The 18,553-nt window shown below is 39.0% G+C and overlaps 2 protein-coding genes across 3 annotated transcripts in view; one reads left to right on the forward strand and one right to left on the reverse strand.

The window, feature by feature from the left end:
- pacsin1a (protein kinase C and casein kinase substrate in neurons 1a) overlaps positions 1-3,641 on the forward strand; it is a 35,993-nt gene extending 32,352 nt beyond the window's left edge. For both annotated transcript variants that reach the window (XM_030734805.1, XM_030734804.1), the window contains one exon: positions 846-3,641. In XM_030734805.1, coding sequence (XP_030590665.1) covers positions 846-955 — 110 coding nt within the window. In that variant the 3' untranslated portion in view covers positions 956-3,641. The remainder of the gene's footprint in view (positions 1-845) is intronic.
- A 2,378-nt stretch (positions 3,642-6,019) lies between these two features.
- On the reverse strand, positions 6,020-13,608 carry LOC115783795 (protein ILRUN-like). The gene is made up of 5 exons (XM_030734798.1): positions 13,374-13,608; positions 11,800-11,954; positions 10,517-10,714; positions 8,906-9,225; positions 6,020-7,348 (listed from the first exon to the last, which is right to left on the reverse strand). The coding sequence occupies exons 1-5, from the start codon at positions 13,523-13,525 to the stop codon at positions 7,331-7,333; spliced, it is 843 nt and encodes a 280-aa protein (XP_030590658.1). The 5' UTR covers positions 13,526-13,608; the 3' UTR covers positions 6,020-7,330.
- Positions 13,609-18,553: the final 4,945 nt, after the last annotated feature.

An 18,553-nucleotide genomic window follows, 5' to 3' on the forward strand; every position in this document is an offset into this window, starting at 1 on the left:
CCCCCTCCCCAAATTCTTCAGTCAAAGAAATTTTCTTTGCTTTACTCCCTGAATATTTGTCAAAACTTGTTTCACCTACAAACGATTATATTTGTTCTGTTTAAAAACAGTTGAAAGTGCATTCTGTTGTTTCCTTAGAGGCAAACAAGAGCTTCAAAATTCAGTGCTGCTCACCAAAATGCTTTGAAGGTATTTGAGGGCTAACAAAAAGAAACAAATTCAGTTTATTTTTGAAATCTTTTAAAAGCTTGCATTGTTAACAATTTTGGTGGAATTCCTTACATTTTATTGATACATTGCTGCTTTTCTTTCTACTTTAATACAATATAATACAACATTTTAATTTGGCAAACTACCCTGTTTGAGAAAGAAACTACAACAAAGCAGGGTATGCTTTTGGGTGGGCCTTCCTTGAAACCAACATATTCCTACTGTATGATTGCTGATTGTGCCTCAGTTTCTTATACAGCTCCACCCTTTGCTAGCGGGTGATGTGGGTGATATGATTACATCCATCTTTCATATACTGTTTATGGTGTAGACATAAGAATGATATCTTCTGAGCAACAAAGAAAATTTGAAGCTTCCAGCCAATTTATTAAAAAAAAAAAAACAGAAATTTTAAAAGAGTGAGGATTTTTTTTTTCCCCCTTGTGAGTGTATTATTTTCAAAATGCTATAATAAAAGAGATTACATTATTTACTATCAAATAAAATCTCACTCACATATAAATTAGCAAAACTGCGGAAACATTCTTATGAAAATATCTGCTTTAGATTTAAGTTGCCTGCCAGTATTTGAAACACAAGAGTGTGCTGATTAAATAATAATTTTTCTTTTACAGGTGATGAACTGACCAAGACTGAGGATGAAGACGAGCAGGGCTGGTGTAGAGGTCGTTTGGACAACGGCCGAGAGGGACTGTACCCAGCCAACTATGTTGAGCCAATTTAGTTACATTACTGGACAAGGACATGCCATTGGAGGCAGCTTGAACTGCCCCGCCAATTGCACCGCACATAGCCAGAGACTTAAGAGCAACACATCCCTTGCCCAACAGATACGCCAAGCAGTTTTGCCTAAATAAAACTTAGTAACCTAAAAGACAATATATCAGTATAATATATTTTAATCCAGCATTTGGGGTGGGTGAACTTACACATTTAAAAACAGGAGCAGCAGTTATTCCAGTATATACACACTCAACTATAACACCAAGACAGTGCAGGAACACATTGCTTGTCTGTGTCGCTGTATTTAACATATAATGCAGCTTATTTAAACTTGCAGTATACTGCAGTGTGTTCACTTGTGGAAATGGGAAGATAATATAATCCGTTGTACCCATTTGACAAAGATGAGCTTCTCTAACCTGCATTGTGTATATACAGTGTGATGCCATTTTGTGTAGCATTTTTAATGCTGTGTATGGTCAGCCATCATTCTTACATCAGGAATGCTGTGTAGTTTTAAAAGTACCACAGACAGTATCCTCTTTTTTTTGTTTTGTTTGTTTGTTTGTTTTTTTCTTTGTGATTTGGTCCAGCCTCTTTTCCAGTGTGTGCAGTGCTATGTGTGTTAACTGTTTCTGAACTTGCATAGCAGCATGTGCTATGCAACAACTTGCATTCCCCCGAATCCTGCGGCCTCGTTTAGGCTACGACCTGATGCAACACTTCAACTACAAATGCAGAGATTATTTCTTAGCATCACAAGCTTCTGGACATGCACATGCTTCTAATTTCACAAGAGAAAGCTTGTTGATGGACTGATTTTATGTTTGTCTTGCTTTCAACATTTTTGTTTTTTCTTAGAATCACAGATCCTTTGAGAAAATCATCTTCATGCAAACCATGGAAAGGATTTACAATTTTTTTTTCCAGAAGCTTTCATCCTTGGTTCAGAAATTCAGGTCTCATTATAATCCACTACTGAAAACAAGAAAGACCTGTGATGCATTCCCTGTGAGTGAAGTCGGATCAAGTCATCTTGAGGTTGCTTCTGCAGTTTGAGAGGAGGGTTTTTGAGAAATGCATATGCTGGGGACATTTCTTTCAGAGTGGAGGGCCAGTGGAGGCATCTCAGTGTGTTACTGTGCTGCAGACTGTTGTCTGAAGATTGAAGCCTCTCCAACAGGACATGAATGTACTAGTGTTTGGGCTTGAAAGAGGGCATGTTGTTTAAGCATTTTGCTCCACTGTCATTTAAAGCCCTGCCTAGCAAAAAAGCACTAGTTATGTGGCCCGATTTCCTGCTGAGCCAAAGAACGACCCGATACCATCAACTGTTTTCTCTCCGTGCAATAATTTACCATATTAGTGTGAAGCAGCTTCACTGAAGGTCAACTTGTAGTTGCTTCACAATCCACCAAAATTCATTTGCCTAAAAAAAAAAAAAAAACCCACTGCTAAAAGAAAACCCACTGGGAATACATATCAGGAGTACTGCACTGCATGTAAGATGACTTACAGGGTGCATTACATGGTTATTTTTGAAACCTTTAGCTTGCAACATGAAAATTAAAACCATAGCAGGAATCGCATTCATCAAATGTGGATTAGTGAGTTATCTTGCTTACGTGTTGCACCTAAATCTGATTCGATTGGAGATTGCTATTTATAACTTCGGTGTGCAGAAGTTTTTAAATGTCACCGGACCAACAGCAGTCAGATGTGTTTAGCTTTGTGTCTGGAATAGGATTTGACGGGTTTGGGGTCTCACACATGAGGAGAAACACATCACCAGCTCACAAGTTGTGTCTTAGAGAAAAGCTGTCCAGCATAGCAAAAAGGACTCCTGTCATAAAAAATGTCATGCATCATTGATCCACATGCGCACACACTTCCATACACATGCAGACACACTAAACACACACATTAAACAGGATATATATACACAACACACACACACACACACACACACACACACACACACACACACACACACAGTTCAAATGCATAATCCACATTATCAGGTTAATATTCTGAGGGAAAACATCTTCATCACCCAGTGTGTATGAGTTGTGTAAATGTAACCAAAAAAACATTTAAAAAAATGCAAGTGATTGACTATTAAGACAAAATGTAGTGTTATACATGTAAATGTGTTTCATCAAATAACAGCAATGGAAAACATATTAAGTAATAGGTACCATATTGTATGAATTTTATTGCAATGGAATTGTCAGTGTATCATAAAAGCGTGACGTTATCCCACGCTGTCAGATTTGTAAATGATGATGTAATTTAAAGATTATATTCTATTGTAACTGTACAACTGTGTTGAGTTGAAAATGAGCCCTAACCATGTTGAGGCAGTAAACAGGTGTACATGTAAATGCTTTTTTATGTTGATCTCTTCCTTATGCACACAGGGGACAGCAGCTCACGTTGTGGAATCCCTCTATTAGCGGTCCAGAAGATGTATGTTCATAGTTAGTGATGTACTTTTATCTCCTAACTGGTGTAGTGCCTGTTCATCTTGATGTAACAAGTTCATTTAAATATGCATAAAGATGATTATGATCACAGATAATGACGATAGTGATGAAAAACCCGAATCAAATTTGTTGTGATGGTGTCAATATTGCGATAATGGTTTGAAAGGGAAACAAGTTTGTTGAAAAAAAAAAAAAAACGTAGCGTCTGTGTGTTTTGTTTTCTTTGTTTTGGGGGGGGGGTTTGTCTATAGACAGCATGATTTTGAGTTATTTGTTAGATTAAACACTTTATTTATTTTTATTGTAGAACATGGGCATAAACCTATCAATAGGCAACTAAAAGAAGGGCTATTTATCAAGACTGGTCTAATAATAAAACACTTCCTGACTTCGGAATAACTCCACTCCAGAATAACATAAAACTTCATTATTGAACTAGAGGGGCACTTGAACAGCCAAGGCCACCTTTCCATAAGTTTTCTAAAATCCAGCTAGATAGATTATATATACCCCTGGAAAAACAGAAAGCATCTACCAGCACCTTTAAAGCTTACTAAATTCTGCCTATGCAGTTTCAATAAATGGAACTATTATTCAGTTAATGTTTGCCATAGTGAGGATTCTATGTCAAAGTCAGTCATTTTAAGGAAGAAAGATTCTATTACGACATTTATCTTCTAGATGGTACCTTCCCAGAATGGAAGTTATCAGAATGGTGGAGCCATCACCTGATCTACCTGAGACAGGTGGGTCATGCCCTGGTCATGCTATACACAAAAAAGAGACCTGATACTGCTACACTGCAAGTTACAATCTGAGCAGCAATGACACTCCTGGGAGTGAGGAAAACTCCACCTGCTGATCTGACTGTCCAACACTTTGCTGGACTTAATATGTGTGTGTTATGCCAGTTTCCAATCATATCTTTTTCATTCTTGGACTCCAAACAAGGATTTTAAACTTCTCTCCCTTTTAGGTCACCCACCATTTCCTCCCATTGGCCTCTCACAGATAAACTCACTAAAGCAACCTCAATTAATTGTAGTGACTATTTTAACATTAACAATGCCACCGAGGGGCTGCAATAGTGGCTTCATGCCAGATAAATGTGTCTGATAAATACATTTTAGCTTTCCTAGTGATTGAGTGGATTTCTGAAGTTCATTTAAGTTACTGCATTTTTTTAAATGGTGGAATTTAGAAAGGGCTTCATATTTAGTTTATAGGAGAACATTTATAGTTGTTCAGTAATCCAAGGTTTCGATTCGTCAGACTCTGTATTACTAATAGTAGTTGGTGTTAAAAATTTCTCAGAAAGCATCATTAAAGATTACTTGTCTTGTAAGCTTTTTCAGCATCATCCAACCTATGCCACTTGCGTGTTTATCCCATGAAACACCACTGATTAAAGATTTGAAGAATTATTTTTCTTGTACAGTATATGCATTACCAGTCAAAAGTTAGGACACACTCACCTGTGTGTGAAATTATGGGATCCTTTCCACTGTACTGTTAGAGAAGCAATCATAGATTGTGGGTGATTGTATGAAAGTGATGTTTAATAATGGCTCAAGAATCTGTACTGGCCATGAAAGTGATGCTGGAACTTTTGCTGTCCCAGGGAAACCTCTAAAGATGACCTCCTGAAGAAAAGAAGCAAATTTCCACACTCACCTTTTTTTATGGGCTTTTATGTCAGGTAAAGGACCAAGGTCCATCATTACCTCAGCAGTACTGAGTGCTCTGAGATTCTGGAGACTTTTCTTAATCCATCAATGGAAAATGATGAAGTCATTTTTCAGGATAATTGAAGATGTTATTCAGGGAAGTCGTAATAATTCAGTGACATGGCCAGCAAACAGTCTGGATCTCAATCTGATGGATAATTTATCTTAGGAAATGTTTACAAGAAAAAAACAGGTCCATGACAAGGCTCCATTCTCCAAAGCTGATCTGTAAACCACTATTTGAGCTCTGATGGACCTAGCTTGATGTACAAGTTTTTAATTGGTGCAGTCCACAAAGAATTCAACCCAGCCTAGGGGGTCCAACACTAATCATATTTTTGCTTATGATTCATTAACTTAAATAATTTTCATCTGTGACAAACTGGCAACTTGTCCAAGAAGCACCCTTCCTCTAGCCAGACAGCTGGGATAGGTTCCAGCCTCACCAGGATCCTGAATTGGATAAGCCGAAGAAAACGGATGGCTGGCTTGATGGATGAGTTTTAGGCCATATTTGTGATTTATTTGCTACCATGGTCACGGCTCAGGTGGTGGAGTGAGTCATCTACCATCATAAAAGCCATTATTTAAAAGTTTCATTTTCAGTCGTGTTGTGAAAATAATTTCATAAAAACATAAAAAGGATGACCACAAAGACTTTCACTTTTAGTGATAATTTAATCATACAAACATTCATCAAACATACCAGAAATACGCTTTCATCTGCCTGCTTCTCACTCACCTAAATGTGCTGTTGTTTGAGTCTAATGCCAACTGATTCATTCTGCAATTCATTTTGGCCAGTGGAAACTTCGTATTATTACATTAAATTGACAATAACTACCTCTGATAGCAAGATAAACATTAATCTCTTTATTAACAGGAAATGCACACTAGAGCTCGGGGCTCTTCGAGTGTTGACAGTTTCTTGTGTCAACTCTCATCACGCTCAAGTTTACAAGCCTCAAAGTAAAAGGCTGTGACAGTGGTATAACACACTGCTTTAAAAAACAAATTTTAATTAAAAAAACAAAACAAAAAAAACCAAACAGCTGTTAAACCCTTCTTATGAAGGAGAAAAGACACACTGGTGCCTTGCCATTGGGGGTTCATTTCTCAGTGCATAGATTAGCCAGTAAGTAAATGTCAAGTAACACTAAAAAGGATGGGATTCAGTTATTTGATGATAAAGAATAAAAATTAAATGTAAAATATCAATGAGACCATTGTAGTCTTCAAAATGAAACGTCTTAAACATAAACTTAACAAGTGTCAGCAACATGAAAACCAACATTTACACTAATAAAACTGCCAGTTCAATGAAAACATCCAATAAAGAATCTTTGGGTAAATTCCAGAAATATTATCTCATTCTACATTTGTCGTATACATTCAACTTAATATGTTAAAAACAATTCCAAGAAAGGTTTAAATTGAATTCAGAGCAGTAGGAAACATAAAAGATTTCAGAATGTGAAATTATGTTGTTACTGCTGTTTATATGCCTTGAAATAAGCATCTTATATTACGTAGGAATCCTAGTTTTTTTTTTTTTTTTAAATGTGAATGAATGAATGAATGACCCAACAAAATCTAAAGTTAGGTTCACTTACCAATAATGCAAAAAATATTCTAATATTTATTCAAGAATTTAGTAATCCAGACGCCAAAGAGTCCACAAACCCTAACAACATACCAATAATCAGAGTAGAAACTGGAGAATCAGTTGGCAAAGTGAATGGCTTCTCCTCCAAATTCTCTTTTTCATGTTGCACAATCCACACAACATCTACACAAACATTCACACACCCCTGTCATCACTGTTTCATGGGTACTCTGCTTTAAAAAAAAAAAAAAACAACTTTGCAAAATGAAAGAAAAAAAAAAGTCATCACTCAGAAGACTCAGCACTCATTTATAACTTAGCATTCACGCGTGCATACAGTGGGTGCAGGGTGTTGGTTGAGCTGCATGTCAGGAGCATTGGCCTCCGGATATTCAGTCTGACTGGACTTTGCATAAAGTGTTTTTGAATCTCCACACTCTCCATCAGCTACTGATTAATCCCCTTCTTTCTTATGTTGGTGTGACAGACTCCAGAGGTATGATTTTAGTGCTGCTTCACTCCTTCACAAGTCCCATGATTTAAGAGTGCCCAAACAGTTAGGGCTCCTGTATACCCTGTAAGAAGAAGAAAAGATTAAAAAGAAGTAGCTGGGCCACAAGAGCTGAATGCTGAGAGAAGAGAATTATTATTTCTTCAATACCAGACAACAAAAAAAAACTGTAGGAAAATATACACACAGATTTAGACCACTGTCTATTATGCGATGGGTTAGCATTGTTGTTTCATAACAGCGGTCACATGCTCAGGCCTCAGTTGCACAGTCGGTGACTCCCTAACAGCCTCCAGTCACTAGCTAAAAATGTGTATTCCTCGACCATTTGCCGAGTGGTTGTTTACAGTTGCCAACTGTCACCAGTCGCCAGGTGAAGCTGAACACAAAAATGGTTCTGCATCAAAAACCACCCGGAGATTGCTTTAGTCGCTAGTAGATTGCTAGTGACTTGAAAGTGCAGCAAGGGAGAATGCTCGACTTCAAAGTAAAAGCTGTGCCTTACTGCTGTAACAAACACGTTTCAAAAGGCACTTTTACTCTGAAGACAAACAATCTCCATTTTTGGTTTGCATCACACTTTCACTACTGCTCAGCGTGCATTTGGCAAGTGTTTGCAAACAAGTCGGTAAGGCTGCAACTAAAGATTACTTTGGTAGTCAACTAATCTGTCAATGATTTTTTTGATTAGTCAATTAGTCAACAATTATTTCAATCCTACCTCACCTGTTCAAGCCTGTGAATATCACCTTGTTGTCTCTCCTCACAATTAAAATAACCCATAAAAATACAAATGAATGCTAATATTGTGAGAAGAGAAAAAAAAAAAAAAAAAAACAGGAGACAATGTAGCCGCTCCTATGTTGTTTGCGTCACTTTCTTTGTATTGATGTTATTGGCAGACAATGGAGGCAATATTGCCCCCACATCTTCCTGTAGTGTATTGCAGTTACAAAATCACATACATGGTCTTAGAATATGCCGCGTTGACATTAAAACTCCACAGACTAATTTTTGTAGTCAACATCATCGATTATGTCAACGAATCACTGCAGCCCAGAAGTCGGCATCTTCCCTTGCAAACTAAGGGCAACCTGCTAGTGACCAAAGCAATCGCAAGGAGGTTTTTGGTGCAGCTCTCTTTGCGCCTAATTTCTCCTGGTGACTGCTAGCAACTTCCAGCAGCCACTCACCAACTGGTCAGGTACACATTTTTCTCTAACAACTGGTGGTTGCCAGACTATAGGCCCCAGTCACACAGGCATAAATTATTTCCTGTTTAGGCACCACACGCATTAAAAGTTCATTTTAAAATTTGCTGAAATGAGCTGAAAATTCTAAACGCCCATTTTGTAGACTTTAGATGTTGTGAGCACAGACAGAAGCATAGCTTTGTCAGTCTGTCCCCTACTAGCAAAATAAATATCTCAACAGCTATTGCATGGAGCTGGCAAACATTATAAAATTATAGCTGATAAGCTCTGCATTTAGCTCAAATCACTACTCTGTGTACAGCAATATGTAGTATAATGCACTAATGCAACTGTAGACTTTTTGTTCACAGAAGAATCAGTGCGATTCATGTGTATGGAGAATGTTCTTACTCTGTGATATGTCTCACCTGGTTATAAGAGACTACTGATAGATTGCTTTGTAGACTGTTTGCTAATATATCCACAGAGTTTTGTGAAAGTCCATTCTGGTCTTGCTGCAGCTGATTTGGGCTTCCCTGCCAATGTTCCTCTGCAACTCTATGGTCATCACGGAGGCTGTTGTTGTTGCTGATAGGGCACTTGTTTTTCTCTGGTGAGGCAAAGGGATTATAGTCTCCTTCCAGGTTTCGATGAGGCTGGGTGTTGAACTCAGCTTGGAAAGAGGAAAGCTGCTGTGTGACGCCAAGGAGCCCTCCAACCTCCACACTCAGGATTACCCAAATTACATCTGTAAAAAGACAACAGTGTATTTACACATAATGACAGAGTTAATAATATGTAACTAAACTTGTATCTAAATACAGGATACCCAATACCTAGAAATGAAATCTTTACAAATGTTTTCAGTACAATAATTAGGCTGGACTAAACTTTAAATCTCAGTAACAAAGATGTAATGTGCTTCAAATATGATGCTGCCTCTTGCTCCTAAAATGAAAGTGATTATTTTAGGTGAGAAATAGCTGATGAACAGGTGGATGAATCATTAAAGCCAAGTTTTTTAATTCAACATCCCTCTGCTGCTTCATTTGTAAGCGGGGAAGTCTTAGAGACTTCATGCTGGGACATAAATCAGTTAAATTAATAATAAATAATTAATAGTTTTATTGCAGCATGTGCATACAAAATTATCCAGTACTTTATCTCCATTAATGACTGTTGCCCATTACTGCTAACTGCAGTACTGAGGGTTGTACTACATAGCAAGATTAATAGGTTAGCAGGATATACCAACCAGAGTTGTCTGTGTCACAAAGATGGCTCCCTTTTTCCCTGCCTACATCACCATGGTAACTATTGCTGAGCACAGTCTTGTCTGGAGCAGGTTATGTACAGAGTTTCCATTTAAGATCAGCTGAAAAGCCACTGATTGAAGCAAAACTCCTGAGTTAACAAAGAAAGCTGATAACCACTGTTGAGGTACCGTTAGCTCTGACTAGGGCTTTAGGCTTTGTAGAGCCAGCTAACACAAAGAAAGCCCGGATATCTTAAATTTGCTTAGCAGTACACCTCACTGACATGTAGATTTCAGTGTCAACAGCTTAGTTCAAAATAAACATTACAAAAAAAAAAAAGTGTAAAGTTAAAAAAAAAAAAAAAAAATCAAAAACAAACAAAACACAGCCTCACAGGTGAGGCGACCACTTGAGCGGGAAATCTACGTTATAGCCTACGTCATACCCAAAAAACCCTCTGAGCGACTTCTGCCACTTATGTATGGCTCTCCAAAGATTTATCGCAGAAGTCTAAATCAGGCCTTAGAGTCACTTTTTCTATTTCTCTAAGATACTCCATTTATTATAGATAATTTACCTGAGGGTCAGGAGTGGACCAATACCTCATACACTCACCTTCCAGCCATAGGTCTACTATTAATTCCTTCCTACCCCACATGTCTGTTTTTTTCCTTGTTTCTGTACCAGCTGATGGATTACTAATGACCCAACCCCCTTCTGCAAATCCTAAGATTGGGGTTGCTTCTCATCACATTTATTTTTATGTAAACTTGTAGCTCTCACCTCCATAGTAAAGTCCGGTAGCTGTGCACATTCTCCACTGGCCCTGGTACATGCCAGGAGATACAGGACTGTGCATCTGCACACTGACATCAGTCATTTCCTGCGGATCGAGAGAACGCACCATCACCATGTTTATATGGCCGAACTGATCTCCTCCTACATACTTGAGGCAAACCCCTGGAGGCCATGACTCTGCACCTGGAAGACAAACAATTATTCTCATTACTAACTGTATTCAACAACAGGGTGAATACTCACCAATCCTCAACTTCTACTTTAGATAAATATTGAATGGCAGGCTGTACAGCCAAGTACCTCATTCTTTTAGGATATTTTTATAATGTATTTGGTTAGCTAAAGGCAGTGCTGAGGCATTTAAATAAACAACTGATTTGCTGTCACTGCATTCAAATGAAATGAGATGCATTAAAGTCTGAAAAATATAATGGGACTATTGCACAGGACACTACATGCACTGTGCTTACTGCTGGATTCAGCATGTTATTCAAGGAAGCTGTGAAGGACAGAAAATAAGCAGTTTTCAAAACTTCCAGTGCAATGTCTCTGTCTGTAACTCTTATTATTATCTCCAGAGCTTTAATAGAGCTACACAGCTATTAGGAAGAAGATAGAACAAATAAATATATATATATATATATATATATATATATATATATATATATATATATATATATATATATATATATATATATATATATATATATATATATATATATATATATATTAAAAAAAACAAACAGAAAAACTTGGAAACTACTTGGAAAACTTTCTCCAAGAAAGTGGTCAGTGGTCAAAATTCAAATCTTTTCAACTTGGATCGCAGTGTCTTCAACAGCTACCAAATTGGGTGCTGAGGTTTGTCCAGCGGGAGACTGTCTTGCCAATGAAATTAATGGATTTGAGAGTGTAGTGGTACATCCTGTGTGATCACATTTTACATGTGAATCATCCCTAATGCATTTTGCAGTCACTTATGGTTGCACTTTAGTATACCTGCATTCACTAAACTTCAATCTATGGTTGTCATTGTGTTTGTGTGTATGCGTGATGGAGATGAGAACATGGTGTTACACTCTAGCCAACTGGAAGTAAAAGTAATAGCTTCCCAACAAATGTTAACTTGTCTAAAGCCAAACCTGGACAGACCAGTGGTCGTCTCCACTGTGGACAACCCACCCCATCAAAGCATAGGGGGAAAATTGTGACTGTAACTATTTTACATTACAATTACCTTAGAGTTATTATTATTCTAGCTGACTTACCAGTGTTCTGTATCCGCCAGGTCTTTGTGAAAGGTGTGTCAGGTGGAACGGACTCCCCCTCACCAATCGTCACATCTTTTACAAAGGACATGCAGGGTGCACTGATGTTGGGACTTTCAAAATCATAATAGGCTCCAATGGCTGCCTGTAAATTCCTAAGAATGAAGAATAAGAAATTAAGAGTAAATCTAGGTGTTGACTTGCACTGCATTTACAGAAGTGACATCTCAGTTTTTACAGATTTTAGGATCCTGCAGGCTAACTTTGTGCCATATATCTGAAGGCTTACTTCAGATATTTTTTTGCTGTTGTTGTTTGTTTCTTATTAATCTAAAGCGTATTAGTGGGGGGGGGGCTTTATATTTTTGAACCTCGAGTGACATCTTCAGATTGCTTGTTGTGTTTAACCAATAGTGCAAAACAAAACAAGTAGTTTTTTGCATGCTTCATTTAGAATTAGTGACTGCATGCTGCCAAAATTCACTGTTTCATATAGCCATGAGTGTGGGGAGAACAAGATGATCTATAAGTTTCTGTATACACGGAGGTCATCCATAAACCAGCAGTTTTTAATTTTGGAGAAGTCGTTACTGAGCAGCGACATCACGTGATACTACAACCTCCCCACTCCCAGTGAACACCCTGCTGGAGCGCTTTATCTTCCACCGGTGAGCATTAGCTGGCTCAGCGCCGCATATGCGCAGAAAAATCTATTTTTGGGATGACTTCAAAATGGCCTTTCCCCTCAACAACACATTCATTTTCGTTTCAGTACACTGGAATGGCATCGCGATTCGTTTCGCTGTTAAAACATGCCACCGGAAGTCACATTTTTCAACCCCCCCCCCAATGATTTGTCAAGTGCTCTCCGTACATGAAAAAGAAAAAAAAAAAAAAAATCAATTTGGTCCAGTTAAGACTCATCTGCTTTGCGAAACTACTATGATCTTTGAGCTCAATTCCAATGTACATGGGTTACGTAATAAATTGTGGCTACCCTTAGTTCTTGTAGTTGTATCAACAATAAAAGTAACGGGTGTCTTACAGGATCCTCGTGTAAATAACAAATTAACAGACTAAAACTAAATCGAAACTATCAGTTTAGTTCAGGTTAAGTTAGCTAGCTACCTTGTACGACCTAGCTTTTCAGAATAAAAGTAGTAACTAACAACAGGCTAACACACGTATACATCCACATAAATTAACGTGTTTATATCAAAATACAGCATCCGCTTCGGCACCAAGTTGTGCCTGAATTTAAAAAAAAAAAAAAAAGTATTTGTGTCAGAGGAATTTTCACGGGTATGCAAATCTTGCCACCCTTTACTGTCCGTCACAGGCACTCAAAAGTCGGAGTCACACTGACTCAGCTAATTACGCTTCTTAAACGTCGTTAACTGTCAATGAACCCACGCTTCTATGACCAACCTAAACGCGAGGACAAAACTTTCAAAGATACTCTGTTTTTTCCAGGCGAACTGTCAATAAAAACTGCTATGCAGAAAGCTAGCTAGTATACATATCTGTTATCTAACGTTAACTAAACAGCAGGCCAGACGAGTCCCCGAGCTCACCAGTTGGTCATGTCCAGAAAGAAGGCGCATCCGGCGGGGTTTAACTGAAACCCAAGAAGCCTCTGGAATTCCGATATGAGTATATCTTTGTCTGTTGTACCCATGCAACTGAATTTCTGCATGAGGTCCTGGTCCAGGTCCATGCCCTCCATTGCGGGATTCGCCCGGATAAACACGGGGGCTTGCTTCCTAATTTAGTCCGAGGCCTCGACTTATCATAACAAACTCAGTAACAGGGTCGAGTGCGCATGTCACCTGATTGCATCCTGACCCTCAGTGCCTGAAAAAATTTGAACGCTAATTAAAATATCCTCTACTACTACTTCTATACACCAGTAATTAACTGTCAGGCGAACTAATTAAGATACAATGAAATAATACAATAATAATATAACTTATGCTATTTATATTAAAAGTTTTCATTTATTTACCTTAGGAAATGTCATGTTTTTTAAGCTTTATTTTTAATACTAGACTAACAATATAACAGGACAATACAGGGACAGTTATGTTGAATTATGTATTTAACAGAGACTCTCTACACTTTAAAAGTTGCTGTAGTTGACATTACTTGGATGTTTGAATCAAAGTGCACACTTCTGAGTCACCCCCAGACCTGATCGGAGGGAGCCAACCTAGTCAGTGCATGAGGTCCACCACAGCCTACAGCCCGATGGGCAGTCAAGTGTTGTGAATGACACTGAGGAAGTCATCAGACCTGTTGCATATATATATATATACACACACATATACACACACACACATATATATATATATATATATATATATATATATATATATATATATATATATATATATATATATATATATATATATATATATATATATCAAAAAAATAAAGGGAACACTCAAATAACACATCCTAGATCTGAATGAATGAAATATTCTCATTGAATACTTTGTTCTGTACAAAGTTGAATGTGCTGACAACAAAATCACACAAAAATCATCAATGGAAATCAAATTTATTAACCAATGGAGGCCTGGATTTGGAGTCACACACAAAATTAAAGTGGAAAAACACACTACAGGCTGATCCAACTTTGATGCAATGTCCTTAAAACAGGTCAAAATGAGGCTCGGTATTGTGTGTGGCCTCCATGTGCCTGTATGACCTCCCTACAACACCTGGGCATGCTCCTGATGAGGTGGTGGATGGTCTCCTGAGGGATCTCCCAGACCTCGACCAAAGCATCTGCCAACTCCTGGACAGTCTGTGGTGCAACGTGACGTTGGTAGATGGAGTGAGACATGATGTCCCAGATGTGCTCAATCGGATTCAGGTCTGGGAAAAGGGCGGGCCAGTCCATAGCTTCAATGCCTTCATCTTGCAGGAACTGCTGACACACTCCAGTCACATGAGGTCTAGCATTGTCCTGCATTAGGAGGAACCCAGGGCCAACCGCACCAGCGTATGGTCTCACAAGGGGTCTGAGGATCTCATCTCGGTACCTAATGGCAGTCATGCTACCTCTGGCGAGCACATGGAGGGCTGTGCGGCCCTCCAAAGAAATGCCACCCCACACCGTTACTGACCCACTGCCAAATCAGTCATGCTGAAGGATGTTGCAGGCAGCAGATCGCTCTCCACGGTGTCTCCAGACTCACGTCTGTCACATGTGCTCAGTGTGAACCTGCTTTCATCTGTGAAGAGCACAGGGCGCCAGTGGTGAATTTGCCAATCCTGGTGTTCTCTGGCAAATGCCAAGCATCCTGCACGGTGTTGGGCTGTGAGCACAACCCCCATCTGTGGACGTTGCGCCCTCATACCAGACACATGCACATTTGTGGCCTGCTGGAGGTCATTTTGCGGGACTCTGGCAGTGCTCCTGTTCCTCCTTGCACAAAGTCAGAGGTAGCGGTCCTGCTGCTGGGTTGTTGCCCTCCTACGGCCTCCTCCACATCTCCTGGTGTACTGGCCTGTCTCCTGGTAGCGCCTCCAGCCTCTGGACACTACACTGACAGAGACAGCAAACCTTCTTGCCACAGCTCGCATTGATGTGCTATCCTGGATGAGCTGCTCTACCTGAGCCACTTGTGTGGGTTGTAGAGTCCGTCTCATGCTACCACGGGTGTGAAAGCATAGGTATTGAGAAGTGGTCTGTGGTCCCCACCTGCAGAACCACTCCTTTATTGAGTGTGTCTTGCTAATTTGCCAATAGTTTCCGCCTGTTGTCTATTCCATTTGCACAACAGCATGTGAAATTGATTGTCAGTCAGTGTTGCTTCCTAAGTGGACAGTTTGATTTCACAGAGGTTTGATTTACTTGGAGTTATGTTGTGTTGTTTAAGTGTTCCCTTTATTTTTTGAGGAGTATATATATATATATATATATATATATATATATATATATATATATATATATATATATATATATATATATATATATATATATATATATAAATTCAAAAAGGGAACACTTTGAAAACACATCAGATGTCATCTCAATGGGAAAAATCACTGGATATCTACTGATATGAGTGGGTAATGCATCCTTTTGTTGGTAACAAAAGGATGGCACGTCATTTAATGAATGAAAATTATCAACCTACAGAGGGCTGAATTCAAAGACACCCTGAAAATTAAAGTGAGGGAAAAAAAAAAAAACTTGTCCATTTTTCTGAAATTTCCTTGCAGCAACTCAAAATATTACTCAGTGGTTTACATACACGTGCTCCTAATGAGATGACAGATGGTGTCCTAAGGTATCTCCTCCCAGATGTGGACCAGGGCCTCACTGAACTCCTGGACAGTCTAAGGTTCAACCTGGCGGTGTCGGATGGACATAATAATGGACATAACATAATATCCCTGTAGTGTAGGTCAGGCAAGTGGACAGGGGACATTCAATGGTTTCAGTTCCTTCATCCTCCAGGAACTACCTGCGTACTCTTGCCACATGATGCCGGTCATAGTCGTGCACGCAGTACCCACTGGACCAGCGTGCTCTGACAATGGTTCCAAGGTTTTCATCTTGATTCCAAACGGCAGTCAGGGTCTGGCCTGTAGAGGTCTGTGAGTCCCTCCATGGATATCCCTCCCCAGACCATCACTAACCCACCACCAAACCGTTCATGCTGAACAATGTTATAAGGAGCCTTCCACATCTGTCATGTGTGCTCAGGGTGAACCTGCTCTCATCTGTGAAAAGCACAGGTGGGCCAATGGTGGGCCTGCCAATTCTGATATTCTAAAATGCCAACTGGGCTCCACGGTAATGGGTGTTGTGCCAAAAAGTGATTTCCAGTATTTGCAAAAAAGAAAAAATGGCTGTATTTAAAGTGTTGTAAATGACTTTTTGGCCTGTAATCTGTGAAACATATGTCAAACATATCTTACATGAAGGATAAGTCATTTTCAGCAAGAAACATTCCTGCCACAAGGTAGTAGTGGCCATCACTTTTTGGCAAAGTGATTTTTATACATTCTTTATCAGGGTAAAAATTGTAATTGACATTAAAATGTCTTTTTTCCCCCCAGAGAGAGATCCCACCAAGAGGGCAGAGGAAATTGCAACAAATATAACACTAGGGTTCTATAAAGATATTTTAAGTAGCCGACAAGGACTGGATTGATTATGATGTACATACAATAAAGATGCTTGCAAAACAGATAATTTCTTCATTTTATGGGGTAACCCTAACACTGGAATCTCCTCCATGCTCTTGAGACTGTGCTGGAAGACACAGCAAACTTTTTGGCAATGGCACATATTGATGTGCCATCCTGGAGGAGTTGGACCACCTGTGCAACCTTTGTATGGTCCAGGTATCGCCTCATGCTACCAGTAGTGACACTGACCCTAGCCAAATGCAAAACTAGTGAAAAAAACAGAACAGACAAGGAGGGGAAAATGTCAGTGGTGTCCATCTGTAAAACCATTCCTGTTTTGGGGTTGTCTCATTGTTGCCTCTGTGGTGCACCTGTTGTTAATTTCATTAACACCATCACAGCTGAAACTGATTAACAACCCCCTCTGCTACTTAACTGACCAGATCAATATGCCATAAGTTTAAATGACTTAATGCTATACTCTGATTCTAAAGAGTATATATATCCATTAGTACATACATATGCTCAAACACTTACACATATAGTCTCTGGAGCTTGAAAAAAGGGCAACTGGACTTCTTTCTTTTTCTTGAAGATGTTTCACCTCTCATCCAAAAGGCTTCTTCAGTTCAAGCTCCAGAGACTGCTATGACCTGGATGACTGAGAACCTACACACTTACATATATAGTACATATATAACAAGATTCTTACACTGCTCAATATTTAAATTGGGTTTTGATTATCAGTTCAGAGCGATGGCCTTCTTGGCAATAGTTAGGGCTGTAAGGAGAATGGGACTATGTAGTTGTAAAGAATGTATAAAAAATTTATGAATAAATCTCTGTAGACAAGAGACCCCTGTAAAAAAACACACCGTAGATCCTATTTTGCACATAGACCCATAAACAAATCAGTAATCCTGGCTTCAACTTCCATGTATAGAAGTCCTTTACAAATATAGCACAGTTTTAAATTAATTTTCCCCATAATTCATCAAGAGAGGCTACTGCTACTGAATGTTAAGGGAATGGATATCTGATGCATGTTATCCAACAGTTGATGCCATTCAACCATTTTAGAGGAAACGGGTACAAGGCAATGACCAAATGAAAAGCGGCAATCGAACAAGGAAGCCAGGAATCTAAACAGCCATAATATTACCTAACACACAATGTGCCTTTGTGCATGCCAGTAAGCTGTCAGGAAAGACATTTTGACATTTCCCAGCAGAAAAATACAGTTGTTGCAGTGGTCTGGCTTAAAAGAAGAGAGCCATTGTTTAAGTACAAGATAGAAATGCACTTTCAGCTGCAATAGCTGCATTAGGTCATGCCCTTGGATGTTAACATATTACCTAGTTGATGCAGTATATGGGGTTTGAAAGTCTGAAATATATATTTACGAAATTTTATGGCGTAAGTAAGTAACACATAACGGCTAAGCAGTTCCAGTCGGTAATATTTATTTCTAATTTAATTAAATATTTTGTGGGATCAAACAGCTTCAGTCACCCGTCTGCCCACCTGTCTTCGCACTTCCCCTGAGCATCCAGCAGATGGCAGCATTGTGTTATTGGCGCAGCTTTGTTTTCTCGGTCGAGCTGTT

This window comes from Archocentrus centrarchus, chromosome 7 (assembly GCF_007364275.1).
Source record: "Archocentrus centrarchus isolate MPI-CPG fArcCen1 chromosome 7, fArcCen1, whole genome shotgun sequence".
In the NCBI taxonomy this organism is placed as follows: domain Eukaryota; kingdom Metazoa; phylum Chordata; class Actinopteri; order Cichliformes; family Cichlidae; genus Archocentrus; species Archocentrus centrarchus.